At 45.0% G+C, this 16,769-nt stretch overlaps 2 protein-coding genes across 2 annotated transcripts in view; one reads left to right on the plus strand and one right to left on the minus strand.

The window, feature by feature from the left end:
* The window catches only part of LOC119399714 (intraflagellar transport protein 46 homolog), a 34,313-nt gene extending 26,314 nt beyond the window's left edge, over positions 1-7,999 (minus strand). The window contains exon 1 of the mRNA XM_037666549.2: positions 7,805-7,999. Coding sequence (XP_037522477.1) covers positions 7,805-7,837 — 33 coding nt within the window. The 5' untranslated portion in view covers positions 7,838-7,999. The remainder of the gene's footprint in view (positions 1-7,804) is intronic.
* Positions 8,000-8,356: 357 nt separating this feature from the next.
* The window catches only part of LOC119399712 (small G protein signaling modulator 3 homolog), a 52,619-nt gene continuing 44,206 nt past the window's right edge, over positions 8,357-16,769 (plus strand). Inside the window, exons 1-4 of the mRNA XM_049417827.1 lie at positions 8,357-8,728; positions 14,341-14,522; positions 14,700-14,708; positions 16,653-16,719. Coding sequence (XP_049273784.1) covers positions 8,662-8,728; positions 14,341-14,522; positions 14,700-14,708; positions 16,653-16,719 — 325 coding nt within the window. The 5' untranslated portion in view covers positions 8,357-8,661. The remainder of the gene's footprint in view (positions 8,729-14,340; positions 14,523-14,699; positions 14,709-16,652; positions 16,720-16,769) is intronic.

Genomic DNA, 16,769 nt, shown 5'->3' on the forward strand with positions numbered 1-16,769 from the left:
TCAAATAAATACTAAATAGGAGTAAATGCCATGCCCACTCAACTCACCAAACAATCGGAGCACATGGGCCTTGAAGTATAACCTTGTTGCTCGTCTTGCCATTATTCGTGGTGCCACTTCGTAGAGTCGAAATCGGTCGAAATCCAAGACATTTATGGCTCAGAACGTCTCAATCTGGTGCACGCTGAACACAGTCTTCACGTTATCGTCGCGGAAGCACACCAAAGCAAACACCGTGTAAGCAGGCTTACGTGAAGCATCGAGATCACAAAGCGCGCGCTAAGGCGACAGACACAACAGAACGTTTTGGCTTAGCTTGGCCGCAGGCTGGGCTTGTCTTCGTATCGGCCGAGCGCGGATGGCGCGCCAAACGCACGGTCGGTCGCGTTTGCAGATCCACAATTCTTTCTCCTGTATCTTTACAGCACTACTTATATTGCTTAGCATAAATAGTTATAAACTTTACATATTATCCAAAGCTTCTCTTAAAGCTTAGCACATGGCTTAGCCTGCTTAACCAAGGAACGTGTAAAAAGAAAAAAAATGTTCACACATGCAGCGTCGCTACGCCGCGCACCGTCTCACTTTTTTTTTCTGTTTGTCACCTGGCTGGTTCTATGCCGGTTGTGATCTCATGGCAGTTTCTTTATTATTATTCTGTGGTGTCTGTGTTGTCGATTCCTTCGCAAGTTCTTCTTTAGCGTGTTTTACTATAGTGCCCGTTTACCGCACGGCATGTACGGAGACACCGTACCGCCGTGGTCGACACGCAGCCTTTTTATATAACTCTTTTAGTCGCGTGAGTTGCTAACTGCACACGGTGTCTCACGGTGTACGATTAAGCTCAATCGGGATCAGACTTATCAAAAGTGAATTGATCCCGTCTGCAGCTTGCGTATAATATAGCCAATCATGATCAAGAAATTTGATCGGGATCGGGTCCGACGCGCTCAATCAGTCATAAGATGTTATAAACAGCTACCAATAGGCGGTAGCTGTTTGAACAATAAAACTCCTGTTGGTTTTATACATCTTCTGTTAGTACATTAAGAAACCAATAGGAGTACTTATTTGACCAATACAACTCCTATTGGCCCAATAAGTCACCGATAGGCAGCACCGATTTGACCAATACAACTCCTATTGGTCCAATAAGACACCAAAAGGCAGCCCCTATTTGACCAATGCAACCTCTATTGGTCCAATAAGACACCAATAGGTGGTGGCTATTGGTGTCTATTGGTACCCATAGAAGTCTTATACAACCAATACAGCTCCAATAGATGTCCTATAGAACCAATAGCGATTTCCTATTGGACCAATAGGAAATCCTATTGGCATTTTTGCTAGGGTGCCTTTTCTTTCTTGCATTCCGCAGAAAAGTGACCTAGACCCTGGCAGTTATAACATCGGAACGGCCGTCTTTTCTCGAATTCTCGAGCGTCAGCCTTCTTTTGTTTTTCTTCGGGAGTGTTGCTAACTCCGTTATCGTGGTTCCCTTCCTGTGTCTTTTCCGCAGGTTCGGCCCTCTCAATAGCTTTTTCCCGTTTCTGCTTTTTGGGATAGATAAATCCTCCCTGATTATCTCTTCCTTGCGAACGCTCGTCTTCAGTAGTGAGCTTTCGCCGCATCACATACTCATCAGCTAGCATCGCCGCCTTGTCTACCGTATCTACGCCATCTCTGTCTTGTATCCAAAGCCTCACTGCCTGTGGAATACTGCGGTAGAATTGTTCGAGACATATACACTCCACGATTTTGTCTCTACTTTGATAGACTTCGGCTCCTTTAAGCCACTCCAAGAGGTTTGTTTTCAAACCGTACGCGAACTCAGAGTAGTCCTCATTACTCTTTTTGCTAGCGTCTCTGAAACGCTGCCTAAATGCTTCTGAGGAAATTCGGTACCTCTTCAAAAGCGTTGCTTTTACTTTCCCGTAGTCCTCCGCATCACTCACACTCAATCTTGCGACTACATTCGCCGCCTCACAGGGTAACAACGTCACTAAGCGCTGCGACCAAGTGCTCGGAGAAAATTTACACCTCTCGCAAGTTCTCTCGAAATGGACCAAGAACAACGCAATGTCCTCTCCCATCTTGTAGGGTTTAATCCACTGGTCCATCCGACATGGCTCGACCTCGCTTGGTCTCACAAGGTTGTCCCTTTCGATACCCGCTGCTGCACGCAACTTCAGGATTTCAACCTGTATCTCAGCCATTTCTTTTCGTGTTTTTGCTGTTGTCGCTCATGTTCTCTCAAGAGTTCTTCCCGCTCTAGCTCTCGCTTTTGCGCGTCCTGCAACACTTCCCAAGCAATCCGAATACTCTCATCGTCATTTTCACTTTCCTTAATTGCCTTTTGGATAGCTGGTTTTTTCATATTCTTGTCCACATCCACTCCCAACTCATCGCACAACAACAGCAGGTCTGACCTCGTCAACCTTCTCAGATCCATTTCAGCTGCTCTGACCGGTGGTTCGAACTGTTTCCTTAAATTTGTGCAAACACTCAGTTGCGACAAATCACCCGATTCCCAGAACAATCAAAATTAACACACAAGTTTTGAAGTCTGGCGAATCAAAAGGAAAAAAACCACACGCTCACCCACGGATGCAACACCATGCCATTTGGTTCATCCGTCCGCTGCTCCCAGTTGCTCAGGACTTTCTGGGTCGAAGACTCCACTCTGTCTTTCTTCCCAGTTGCTCAGGACTCTGCGGGTTGAAGGCTTCCTCACTCGCCGTACCCAGACGCTCAGTCCTTCCGGAGTCCGTTCCCTGTCGCTGAGAACTTCTTGGATCGAGGGTCCATCCTTACCGCTGCCACCAGTTATTGCATCCCGCCGCTGAGGTGCGGGAGTTGGCCTTGATTGACGCGGAAGTGCGATGAAGAACGTAGATTTATTTACAATATGAGCATTAATAAAATAGGATGAGAAGACTGCAGATAAACATGGTTTCGGCCGGCAGCATCTCGTACGCTGCGGACCAAGGCCAGGAGAACACGACCCGGCTTTCGATGGTTGTGCTTCTTATAAAGCTTTCCCACACGTCACTTCCAGCCAATCAAGAACTGGGGCGAGATGATGTCAGGTCCGTCCAATTGGCAGTCCCAAACAGGTGGCGTCACTTTCGGCCAATGGGAGACCCAGAGCCTTGTTGCCGGTGGACTGCACTCTTGCGTGTAAGAGCGCGCGCCTAGAGATGCAATGCGTCCTTTTCATCATGTTGCATCCCGGTGAGGCCATCGTCCCAGGATCGATGAACGTGGAATACGAACCACCTCGGCTCTGGCGCGAAGGCGTCGCTCTGGGGATGACTCACACTCCCCTGCCTCTGTGGGAATGCCGCACTTATCCGCTGAAAAGCTGGATGCTGCAATGGTGCGCAGTTCGTATCTAACAATCCCTTATGTAATGCCCCTCCTAGAAGGGGGGGGGGGGGGGGGGGGATTTTAAGGTAATAAACTGAACTGAACTGAAAATTGTATACTGGAATTATTGCTCGAGAGGACTGGACGGGACCCCTATTCCGGGGCTCCGTTGCACTGAGCTGCAACCAGCGCCCGCTCCACGAGATTCAGCTGGTCCTCGAGAGCTGGGGTTGGACAAAGCCTCCTCCCACACTTCCCACGTCGGCTGCGTAGTTTGCGCGATGCTTCCATTAGACTGGCAGGACCAAACCACGTGAAACGGATGAGCGTGGCTGCAGCAGTATTTACACACTGCGCTAAGTTGTTCTGGGTCTATTTTGGCCACCATGGCCGGGCTGCTGTACGACATGGCTTGGAGCCTGCGCAGACGGGTCTCCTCGGCTTTAGCAGTCCATGAGAAGCAGAAGATGCGGGGCTGTGTTTAGAAAAAGTTTATTCCATCGTAGGATGATAGGAATACTTGAGAACAGTGTCTATACAACAACAACAGTAACATATACAAAAGACAATTGGACTAATCGACACTCATCCTGCTCATCCTTCTCTGCTTCTGCCAATGTGAAAGAGCACAGACAACGCGCATAACAGCACAAGGTTTTACAAAGTAATTGACGAATTTTTACTCTCGTGAGCGTTAAAAAGCGGCACTTGATGTTTGCGTGGTCTTTTCTTGTGGCATTGTGCGTAAGTGTTTTAGTTTAGTCAACTTCGATGTGAAATTATTAGACAGAGTTTAGAAAACAGCGGTCAGTAATCGAAACTGTTTGACGTTGAAATATATGCTCGGTATTTTCCAATAAGAATGTCCCATTCAGGAAATGAGGGAAGGGGATGACCCTTAAACCACCCAGAGGTCGAAATTTATTGGTGGCGCTGAAGTTGCGCGCGAGTCTTCAAAAAAAAAATACTTAAAAAAATGCCGGCCAACTCTACTCAATAAAGTCTGCTTCTTTTTCTCTTTCTCACGTCTGCGTCACCAATTGTAATCATGTCTACGTCACCTTTCTCATGGCGTCACCAATGACGCCACGGCGCGAGGTCGTCATGTGACGTCATAATGACATAACCAGTTAATGCGCTCTGAGAGTCGTATTACGTCACCTGATGATGTCACAACGTGGCGTCATTGATGACATAGGCCACGTGGGTTTTTGTACCACTTCATTCGCCTGCCGTGTTTCACCCAAGGGGCCCGCTCAACGAGACAATTAAGGATTTCGCCTTAATATAGTACTGCGTAATAATATGAATAGCGTTTTTTACAATACCAAGAAAAGAAACTGACAGAAAAATCAAGCAGCTGGGTGGCACTTCAAGGGACTGAAAACCGATTTTTCTCGACCCAGTCTTTTACGCCGCAAAAAGAAAGCTCCCCCTCAGTAGTGGTTACACCTGCAGCGGCTGATTCCAAAAGCGCATGGATGTTTTGTAAGAAGAATTTTTCGATCTGAGAAGCCTCTAAAAAAAGTATACGAGTGCCTCAGCCAGCAACTCTGATTATTGATAGCAATTCCGATAGCCCTCATCGCAAACTGCTCATTACTCTGAACGTTCCACTTTCACAGGGGTGAGTGCAACTGCGGTTAACCATCTTCGTTTTGCCATTTTCAACCGTTTTTTTTTTTAAATATAAAAAGCCGGTAGAATAGGATTTCCGAACGCTCGTCGTCACGTGAAATCTCTTTACCACCTCGCGGGCGAGGCACTCGCGCTACTTCTCCAACTTGTCTGCAGGTGCCGCTAGTCCCTCAGCTAACTTAGAGTCACTGGAAAATTTTTCCAGTGTCTCTAAGCTAACTTTCATGCTGCCCGTGGCCTCCGCCATTAGCACCGGCAACGCGCCGTTTCCGGTTGCTGCGGTTAATGATGTGACACTGAAATGAATTATGTGACGTAAGGAACAAGCGCGTCGCGTTACAGCATCTTTATGTTTGTGTTATCCCAAAGAACGAGACAGAAGCGAGCGCAAGCGCGAATCGCGTGCTTGAAACCGCAAGCGCACTTCTCTGCAAAGCAAGTGTGTTGTGCAACCAAGCGTTAACGTCGGGTGGCCAAGAGGCGAAACAGGATAATCGGTGACGGCCATTGGGGCTGGGGAAGGGGGGGGGGGGGAGGGGGAGGGGGGGGCAATTCTGCCGCATGATCACCATCTGCCCACAGCAGGGCAACGTTATCTCGCTTGTTCCGCCAGTCAACCCGGTCCTGCGCTTGCGGCGGCCACGGTGTCCTCACAATTTAACTTGTTAATCCCATCTTCCCACCTAACTTTCTGCCTCACCCTCGCACGCTTCTTCTCTTGAAATCCAGTCAGTTATTCTTAATGACCAGTGATTATCTTGCCTACGTGCAATATGCCCTGCCATGTCCACTTCTTGTTTTCGACTAAGGTGTCCTTAACACTCGTTTGTTCCCTGACCCACTCTGCTCTCTTTCCCTTGAGGTTACACCTATCATTTTCCTTTCCATTGCTCGCCGCGTCGTCCTCAATCTATGTTGAACCCTCTTTGTAAGCCTCTAGGTTTCTGCTCCGTAGATGAGTACCGGTAAGATGCAGCTGTTACATACCTTCCTCTTGAGTGTTAGTGGTAAACTACTATTCATGATTTGCGAATGCTTGTCGAATGTGCTCCATCACATCCTTATTCTTTTAGTTGCTTCAGTCTCATGATTCGGCACCGCGTTTACTACCTGCATGCCCTATTAACAAATTCCAATGCCTCGCTACCTATAAAGCGTTGTTCTCTTCCGAGACTGTTGCACATTACTTTAGTTTTCTGCGTACTATTTTTGTGTGTGTGTGTCTCATACATTTACTCTGTCGGACATTTCACGTAATTTTTAATGTGCAGGGTTATGACCACGCATGTTTTTTGACGATAATGGCTGCCCCTGATGTCCCTGATGTTGCATGCAAATAACTGTTTTACTTCTCCCACTTACCAAGTCGCGGGGACCAATAAATGGACAACTATAAATGGACAACCCTGCAATAATTGCGTCAATATTCGGATAAATTCTTTGCAATCACAAAAACAGCAAAAAAAGCATAAGCGAGTTATGGGAATTAAAGTACTTATTTTTTATAGCTTATAAGAAAAGAAAAACAGAAATTGTGAGGTCAACTTTTTCTACGCATCTATCAACCAACTGCTAGCCTGGGCGCGTGCTTGGAAAGTCGATATAAAGGGTGTTTCAAGAAACGCGTTCGAATAAGGGAAATGCGATATTTGCTCCCGGCTTCCACAGCTGCTTTTTTAGATCTGTGGCGGTATGCGTCAGAGTTATTAAGTGCAGCGTTAATTATAGAAGTTAAAATAATTATATGTTTAATTAAAGGAGACAGGCGGTCGGGTCAAATAGGAGACGTGAAGCCCTTTCTACGAAGAGCCCATTGCTGCTTTGAGATTTCCCAAAAGTGACCTATTGTAATAAACATAGTTGTCTTAGGCTGATGCAAAACCGCCTCCGCATTTTATCCACACGATTGAAGAGCAATGCAATTCAATTATATGAATCACAAAGAAACCCTACTTCTATTTCCTTACACGATGACAAAAATTAGAATAGGCTACTGAATCACAAAATAATTTGATCATGAATCAATGACAACATGTTTTCTGTGCGCAGCACTATACATGTGTCTTTTTATAACGTTATTATTTGAAAAAAGAATATCCCCTGCGCCATGCATATATGTAGCTTTAATTTATCCATTGGGCTGTAAAGAGCAACGTACACTATATCTGCTTGCACATGAAAAAAAAAACAAAAACGAAAGACTAATATCCACAAAAATTTCGCTAATAAGAAAACGCAGTACGCGCTGCTCAACTATTTTGAACAAAGCGCCTTGGAGCTCAGAAATAACTATGACACCAATGCGTATTTCGTCATGCACTTCAAGTGGGTATGTCACTTTTGCGAACACGCCAGCTACGATATATCGTGCTCATTGCCATTTTTACCTTAAAATAATTACAGTTCAAATGATAAAGACAATTACCTGGCAATTAGTTTATTACGCATTTGACGTCCAGCACTAGTATGTTCACCTATCTCAGCTGGATGTAGTGCGTCTATAGAAATGTATTCCTGCTCCACGTCAAGTCGGATTTTTAAAGTTCTCTATTTAGAAAAAAAAAAAAGAAAACGCCCTCTCTTTCGATATGCACGTCACTTCTAACGTGGATGGTGTTGCAGAAGATTTTCACAATATTGAATAATTCAGTATTAAATTATGGTAATTTACCTTTGAATATGTAGCTCCTCCGAGCCAACGCGAGCGCACTGGCGTGAGTAGGGCGCGCGCATCGTGTACGGGTCAACCGCGAACAAATGCGCGCCCTGGCCAAGGGACTAAACGTCGTGCCCTTACCTTCGTCGATGACTGACCTTCTTCTTTTGGCATAGCTGATACCGATCGGATCGGGAAAGCGATGGTTTCGAAAACGACAGAAAAATCTTTCCGCGCTCCCAACCGTCTCCGAGATGTAAACAACGTCGTTGCCTTGGCGACACAGCTGGCTAGTGGAGCGACTCAATAATGGCGCGTTATGTAATGACGCGGTTTGTACGCGATTCTTATCAATCTTACTGTGGTTCGTGAAATACGCCCGTGAAACCGGAGGCAGCTCGCAAGCATTATTACCGAGGAGGAATATATGCTTTTTATCAACTATTTTTAACGGTGTGCAGCGCAAGGACGTAAGTGCTGAAATAATGGCGGTGCAGTAAGGAAGGAATGCAAAGAGGGACTCCCTTTCTTCACTCTACCGCCTTTATTTCAGCAATTACGTGCTTGAGCTACAAAACTCTTGAAAATGCCAACTCGCCCATTATGTCGTTCTTCTTCAATGCATCACATACATGGCGCCGCGCTCTTTTAAGCTCGGCGACGTCACCGTGGTGTCAATCTAGCGCTATCTAGCGCTACAGTGTACTAACGTCACGATTGACGCGAGTGGCGCGAACGTGGGCGGCGTTGTCCGCATCCTGACGCATCTCCGTGTTCCGAAACCCGTTACCGCAATGTCTGACATATGTGTGGCGAAGGCGAGCGCAGTTTTGGTGCCTTGATCGCGAAAAAAAAACGCGCGTTCGTGAGTAGAGTCTAGGCACAGTGTAACCACGGAGGCATCTGGACACGTCAGCGAAATCTGCACTGCGATAATGGATTGACGGGGACGAATTTCTGAGCGCATTTACCCTGCCGGCACAGACTGCATCGGAAACATGGATTTCGCAAGGTCTGTTTTCGGAGGTAACTCCACCGAAGGCTACAGCCGAAAAAACACAGAAGGTAAGCACAGTAAACGTTTCATCTGTGACTGAATGAAACCTTGTGGGGGTTTTAGAAACAAAGAATACTGCCGTATTGAATCGAAGTACGCACAGCTAGACTGTCGCGCTAGACAGTCGCTGAGCCAGTCACTGCGTGACCGGCATTAGCGATGTACAGCTCTCTGTACCTGACGCGTTTTGACTACAAATGAAGAAGTACCGTTAGACTTCATCGCATACAGTAAGCAGCTGAACTTTTACTTGCCCCTACAAGATCGGCAGAAACAGTAGCGCGCGCAACTGTTGACTGAGTGTGGTTCCCGTGATTTTTCTGAGGCTTTCCGTAAAGTGTGCATATTGATTTGATTGGATACCAATTCGGCGATACTTCCAAGGTACTTTAAGCGCTGCAGAACTGCACGTAGACGTGGGGTGTTTGAGAATTGTTCACCTTCTAGCTTGGTTGCTTGGTACTAAAATGACGCTTGAATACTGCAGTTTTTCACCATTCGGTTTCATAACTAGCTAGTTCGCATAGCCAGAGGGAAAAAACAACAACAAGAAAACGAGAAGTTAGATACAGATCCAAATGTTCACATATGAAGAATATTATTTACTAAAGGCAGTTGTACATAAATGCGCAGGACACTTATGTCAAGTAAATTAATGCAGAACATGAATCACCAACCATATTTACATCCAGTGACGATGTAAAAGGTGTTGCAAAAGTAATATCAAATAATGCCCCAAAACGGACCAATGAGTGATGGTTGACGTATTTGTCTAGCGTAACTGCCATTCGTGGGCTTTAAAACACGTAGATATACGCCTGAAAGTTTCCGTGAGGGTCCTTTTATTTGTGTACTAAACAAACCCAGCTGTACACAGCGAGGCATTGTCACAGCGCAGGTCAGGACGTCAGCAGCGGATTGGCCCATAATATTGACGTTTGAATGATTCAGACATAATACAAAACTGAATTCAACTGCAAGACTAGAAAACAATGCAAGCAATGGAGCAGCCGTCATGTATGACAGGGAACAGCTGGCTTTTAAAGATATGGCAGCTGGAATGCCAAGCGCTGTTTTAGTTGAATATGTCAGAAACACATTCTCGTTGCATCTCTGCCGGCACACACTTATCGGCACTCGAAATGCTGGCAGTAGCCTCAGGCACTTGTTCTGCGGTGGCGTACACGACAAAAAGCGAATTTGCTTGCAGCTCGTCATGCACTGCCGAATATTGCGGCGTCTGTGGAGGTTGTTTGGGTGCGACAGTGCCTTCAACATCGGATATACCACACCAGGTGCAGTGAAACTTTCTTGGAAGTCTAGCTTCCAGCAACTCTGATTCAGTGGGACCTCAACGTCACGAGATCGAATCTCGGCCGCGGCAGCTGCATTTTCGATGGAGGCGAAAATGTTTGAGGCCCGTGTGCTTAGATTTAGGCGCACGTCAAAGAACCCCAGGTGGTCGAAATTTCCGCAGTCCTGCACTACAGTGTTCCTCATAATAATATTGTGGCTTTGGGACAGAATTCCCAGCGATCATTATTATTAGTGGGACCTCAGGCTTGCCACAGAAGCCGTCAGCCATTTCATTGTACCGCAACCAACCTTTTTTTTTGTCAGAACTGGGAAATGAGCATGCTTTATTGCATCTCATCATCATCATTGTCAGCCTGTTTTAGTCCACTGCAAGGCCTCTGCAAATGGTCTCCAGTTTATCCTATCCTGTGCAGGCCGATTCCATTTTATCCCTGTGAACTTCTTAATTTTACCACTCCATCTAACTCTCAGTCTTCCTCATCTGCGTTTCCCATCCTTGGTAACCATTCCGTTGCTCTTACTCATCTGATATTAATTTCCTTGTGCCTTACTTAACGCTGCATACCAACCATAATCAACAGTTGAGAAGCAACGTATGTGAGATTAGAGAGATGTCTCAACGAGAGGACTTGTCTTCTTTAGAAGACTCCAGGACGAGTCCCTTTGTCAAAATGTTGGCTCCAGAATGAAGCATCCCTCATTTGACCGCTGCACACTTATCAGTTTGCCTTCGTCTATGAACCGCTGTCTTATATATATACGCTGACACTTGATGTACGCTGATATTTCTAATTTGCGAAGGCTTTTATGTAATTAAGTTAGTACTTCTCTCTTCATTGCAATTTTCTTCTTCCTTCAGAAGGCAGACTAAAGTGTAGTTTGTGGTATACTGGGCAGTTGTCTTATGTGAATGACTTCAAGGGTTCCTGGTCCCAAGCGCAAACTCAAACCATGACATCTCCAAGAAAGAGCAGCAGAAGTGAATCTCAGAGGCGATACTGGTTGCATGCGATAGGGTTTCAGCCAGGGTGTCAGGTGTGGGTTCCTTTACATTCTTCATGTTGTAAGAACTGCACACAACATTCTCCTCATAATTCGACTGCAAGCTTGCAACATATCAGGCGGGAACATTGCGGGAATGACATGTGTGAAGGGAATTCTAATGCACAGGTGTCGCTGGTTCCTTGCTGGGACTGGACACCACAACCGTTATTTGCAGGAAAAACGTATAACTGAGGAATGTTTTAATTGGGTTCTACTGTACTTTACGGTAGTTCTTTGTTTGCCCACTTTTAGTTAATCTACAATAGCACAAAAATGAATGACCAGCAATTATGAATTTCCATGGCAGATATAGAACAGAACAGACAAACTTCATTTAAACATAAATTATTCTGACGGGGGGAGAGAGAAGCAAGCTCAGAGTCCAGAACGTCATGGCTGCAAACATGTGACTGGATTGTTTAAATAGCTCAAAGGTGTAACAGTACATAAGCAGCACGTGCTGCTGCCCGTTCATCAAATGTGGACATGTTTTGACTCCAGGAGTGTAGTTGTAGGCCAGTTGGTGTAACGTTATTGAGGTCTATATGTGGAGCCAACTGGCAGAATGGCAAAAACAACGCGTGAGCGTCTGATAGCAACTTGACGAAAAATTGGCAGTCGTTTCTGTGCTGGTTAGTTTGCCATCTGTGATGCTTAGCATCGTGACTTTTTTGTAAACTTCATGTTGACGCCGACGGCAACTTTCCGCGTTTCATGAGGCATGAGGCGCCTTTGCCCTAATAAGACGAGAGGAAACTGTTATTCATAATAGGGTAGTATGGATACTATTGTAAATACTAGTGTGTGCCTTACTTCACCGTTGCCTGACTTAGCACTGTTTTATCAAATGTCAAATCTGAATGTTCACCAACACATCAAACTTCCTCTACAGGTACTGACACTTAAGTAGATTTTATGCCGTGCTTTCCTCAACCCTGTTTTTTCTATCTCTTTTTTTAAAATACTGTATATTTTACTGTTCTAAGAGGGCAGCTAGCTCGAGTTAACCTGAAGTTCAAAATCTTAAATTATGCAAGCTTCGAGCTTTTGAAAGACAGCTCTATGTAGGAAAAGAAATTGAGGCACACTGTAGCTATGCATCACTAATGGGTGACTGTTTTTTTTGCTGTGGACTCTTTTACATGGGTGCACAGCCTATAGACCAAAATATGCAGTGGTTGTATGTGGCAGCCATCTTGTGTCGGCGTGTGATAGTAGAATTATCTGTTGAGGTAGCAGTGGGCCTGTTCCTCTAGCATGCATGCTGCCAATGAGATTTGCATGGCTTTGTCACCATCTACCCTGCCGTCAGAGCTGCAGTTTCTGTGTGGGCAGCACCGACATATGACGATGGGGTTCCAGATTAAGTTCGCCAGTTCCAAATATGGGTGAGAGAATGAAACACATATTCTGGCCTATGTGGTTCATGGAAAAGAGTCCCTGGCTGAAATGAAGTATTGCAGGGTAGCTGGCATAGGAAGTTTTACAAACAGTTCGCCATTCGCAGCAAGAATAAACTGGGGATTAATTTTTCCGTAATCTCGGAGACTAGCATCTGCACCGTACAAGGTTTTAAAATGGTACTTTGGTCTACCGTATTGCACCTTACCGTTACAAAGTTCAAGTTGTAGGAATTTACAATGTACGCAGTGCGCTGCACTTTGGGACAGAATTCATCACTCCTTACAATTGCCCTTAAAGGGATAGTTCTGACTTTCGAAGTGCGGTAATTTGACAGTGTTAAAAAAAGGCTTGCTTTAATTAGCGAAGCGCGAAACTGGGAAGAGGCTGTTTCGAAAAAAAGACTGAATGCCATTCATATCCACGCGTCTTCTACCGTCATTTTAGTTATTCCATTTTATGGGGTAGTCCACACCTGGTCAAGTTCCCAGCTCCCAAGGATCCTTTACGATTCCTTGATTATTTGCAGAATATCAATCCTGATTGTGCGCTGCCAAGTGGCGAGATTCTTTTGTGCAGCTCAGCGTGTTCGCAGCAACAGCTGCTTTTTGCCACCTGCATTTCTTTTATGCTCGGCATAGTTAAGGGCACCATAACATGTACTCCCAAGTCTCTGCATAAGAGGCTTATAACTTAAGAGGAGACTTCGAAATCATTGTGTAGTGTTTGGCCTACGTGATAAGCTACTGTTTGCCATTCAAGCCAGAAGACGCAGTTGGACGAATCGTGATTAGAAAACGCATGTCAGGTGAATGAGCAAGTGTTTTCCAGTGACCTCAACAATGACTCACTCTGTGCTTACGTTCGTATCTTTTTGTCTGGTTTTTCTGCTGAACATTGCAGCAAGTCATAGGTTGGGTGTGACGTCTTGGCACTTAACTGTGGCGATTACTTTACTTGTATGAGGAAGAAAACACATTGTGGCGAATCTTCTCAAGTAGAAATGTCATTTGTGTGAAGCATTAACTGCTCATGCCATGTGCTGGCAACACTAGCTGACCATAGACAACACTAAGCCAACAGTAAGGCAACAGTCCAAGGGTTTCCTAATAATACACAAGAGTGAACTCTGGCACTAGTGTCTATGGGAGCTGCAACGCACATCTCTTCAGCCAGCGTGGAAATGATGGGTTAGTACACGGATTTGTCTAAGCTTCATTCTTTCTGCTCAGTTTGGCTCCGTGTAGCCTGCAGCCTCTCTGTCACAAGACGAAGTTCAGCAAACGTTCAGGTGTTCCACTTCACCACCTTGACCTTTTTAGGCTCACCAATTCAAATCAGATCACAAAGTCCACAAAAGTTCATTCTCTCATCCAAAACAAAAGCCAAAACACAGCAATAAACAAAGCCACGAGTGCGTTTGAAGCCGTTAGCATGCAAATTAGGCAAATCCGTGGACTACCCATCATTCCGATGGTGGCTGAACTCCCCAACCAGAGTTCCCTCTAGTAAATATTGTAGGAGACTCTATAGCAACAGTTAGACAATATTTTTCATAGCTAGTATTATGTGGACTTCCTAATGGATTTTATTTTCATAATTAACCAATCTCATTTATGTTTGGTATTGACTGTAGTTTTATACGATAGCTTTTAAGTCCTCTTTACTCTATTTGTAATCCTGCCTCCCAGTCTTAACCTTGAAAATGGTGTTTCTTGGATGAACCCAAACTTCGCTTCTGAAACCCTGGCTCACTGCCCATAGAAATGCTTTGCATAAAGAGAAGAGGCTGCAGAAAGCATTGAACCAATCCTTTCTGACTCTGAGATGTTGCTGACCGATCTTTACGTCTACACAGTCGAGACACTGTCCGAGGATGAGGAGGACGTGCGTTGCGGCGGAAGCGACTGCGGGGGCGGAGATTCGATCAGTGCCAATCTGTTTGGCAGCGGCTCAGCCCAGGGCTACAGTCCGGCACCCGGAGGTCCGTTCTCGGCTCTCACTCCGTCCATGTGGCCTCAGGACCTGCTCGCGTCGCTCGCCCAGGCAAGCACTGCGTTTTTGAGCTCCAAGTTTGTCACCTCGCTGTCTTCGTCTCCAACCCTCATGCCCCCTAACCACGAAAAACGCATTTTTTTCAAAGGGTGCTACAAATCACCATAATGGATAGCTTACATTTCCTAAATGTTTTCCTGCAAGGAAGTTTTATTGTCACAGGGAAACATAGTTTATCTTTAAGTGTGGGCTGGGTGCAGTTCACGCATGCAGTTTTGTGAAACGTAAAATGTAAATGCAGTTGTCACAATGATACCACACTAGAACAGGTGAGTGCTGGCCTTGCATACTGTGTGCCATGACCTCGCCGCATCACAGCTGCTGAAGTCTGCTAAAGTGCTGCCGCGGTTTTTGCAAAGGTTGCCAGACTGTGCAACCATCTACAAAGCTAGGAAGTTTTACCACATGTGCGACATCGACACATGACTTTCTTATAGTGTCCCGCACAGTTAACTGAGCGAAGACCGAACAGCGACGGAGGTGAAGGTGAGAGGCTGTAAAAAGGCAGGCACATAAGGAAGAGAAGTGGAGGAAGAAAAGTAAGATGGCGATCATGTAACCTCAATAATTTATTGAAGGCACACTGCTTTCATGTAATTTTACATTTCTCTTGTTCTGTTTATTTTTTTATCTAAAATACTATTATAGAGCGTTAAATAAGGGGAGATACAATGTAAGCATTTCAAGGGGAGAAATCAGTTTAGTAAATAATAAAACGGGCAGTCACAAAATAAGCAGTGCAATGTCAGAAAATGTTTGTCTAAGGTAAGCGTCAGCATTGACACAATAATACACCGATATAACAGTGATACAGTAAGAAAAAAACAAAGTCAGTGCAGATGGAAAACATCCTGTTACAATATACTGCTACAAGAAGCTTTGCAATTCTTTATAAAGGACATTGTGATTCGTTCAGCATTCAATGTTATCAGCAAGGCTGTTCTTTATTGTTATGATACAGTATACACAGTTGATCCTCCTGCCTTCGCAGCATACCCAACCGAGTTCAGTCCTGGTTAACTGCCCCTACTTTCATTTGTCCATATCATGTGTCCATGTGCAGTTCAGGCTGTATCCTGAATTAGTGCATGGATAAATAACCTTCCTGCCTATCCCCTCTCCTTGATTCTCTCCTTCTCTCATTCAACAATGAGCTCACACCTAATTTTCTCTGTAGCAGCAGCCTTCTAGCGTTCATTGTATCTTTGCCTTTGTCAGAGAAAGCGCTTGGAGCATGCAACGAATCCCTGTAACTCCGCTCGTACTTGACGGATGCTAAAAATTTTTGTGGCATGTGATTCGTGAAGCATCATATACTAATAGTGAGACTATTCAATTATAACTCAGAAAAGTGTTGCAAAGCCCCTTTAATGTACGTGCTTGACCATTTTAGCAGAATTTTTTTAGCAGCTGCACAACATAAACCAATTCAAGCCATGAGCCAAATGAGAACCAATGTGGCCAACATCATGGCAGGCTTTGAGAACAGCGCAATTGTTCGTTGTATTTAAACGAACTAACTTGAAATGCATTGAATGGAAAATCGTGAGTCACTAGAAATTTTTTTAGTAGGTTTATGGCATTAAGACTATGCATTCCGTCCTAAATCGAGTGAAATTGAGTTCAGCAAGCATGTTCAGTTGAAAATGTCTTTTCACCCAATGTTGTTCGTTGCCCTCTGTTACTGTAAACGAATGGCATTATGAACAAATGTCATTGCTGTAATTGACATTAGATTTGCCTTATGACGGGGTATCATACCACTGTCATATGGTGCACTGCTGATTACAACTAAACCCGATCGCTATCAAATTTCTCTACAGTGATTTGATTTGCCCTCTTATGTCGCTTGCGCAGAGGAGCCAATGACGATCAAACGTGATCATGTGACACCGTTATTAGTGCCTCTGTACATCGTATAAACCTCTTCTGCTTATATATGGTGACGAATATTGAGCAAGTATTGCATGACAGGTATGTCAGCTATTACATGACAGGTCTGACAGGTATGTCAGGCCTCGTGTGTGAAAAGTGAAGGAAGAACTAGTTGATGAGAACTATGTAATTTTGTTCCTCTTTGAGGAGAACTGTCTGTGCACTTCCCATCCCATTCAGCCTGAAGACACTGGCTGCCACCATGACTGCCGCTTTGACGAGTTTGGCTTCAGGATAGAGGACGAAGGTGAGGTGATTGTTTATTTTGCTTAATTATGTTTATGATGTACCCCTGTC

This window comes from Rhipicephalus sanguineus, chromosome 7 (assembly GCF_013339695.2).
Source record: "Rhipicephalus sanguineus isolate Rsan-2018 chromosome 7, BIME_Rsan_1.4, whole genome shotgun sequence".
NCBI classification, from domain to species: domain Eukaryota; kingdom Metazoa; phylum Arthropoda; class Arachnida; order Ixodida; family Ixodidae; genus Rhipicephalus; species Rhipicephalus sanguineus.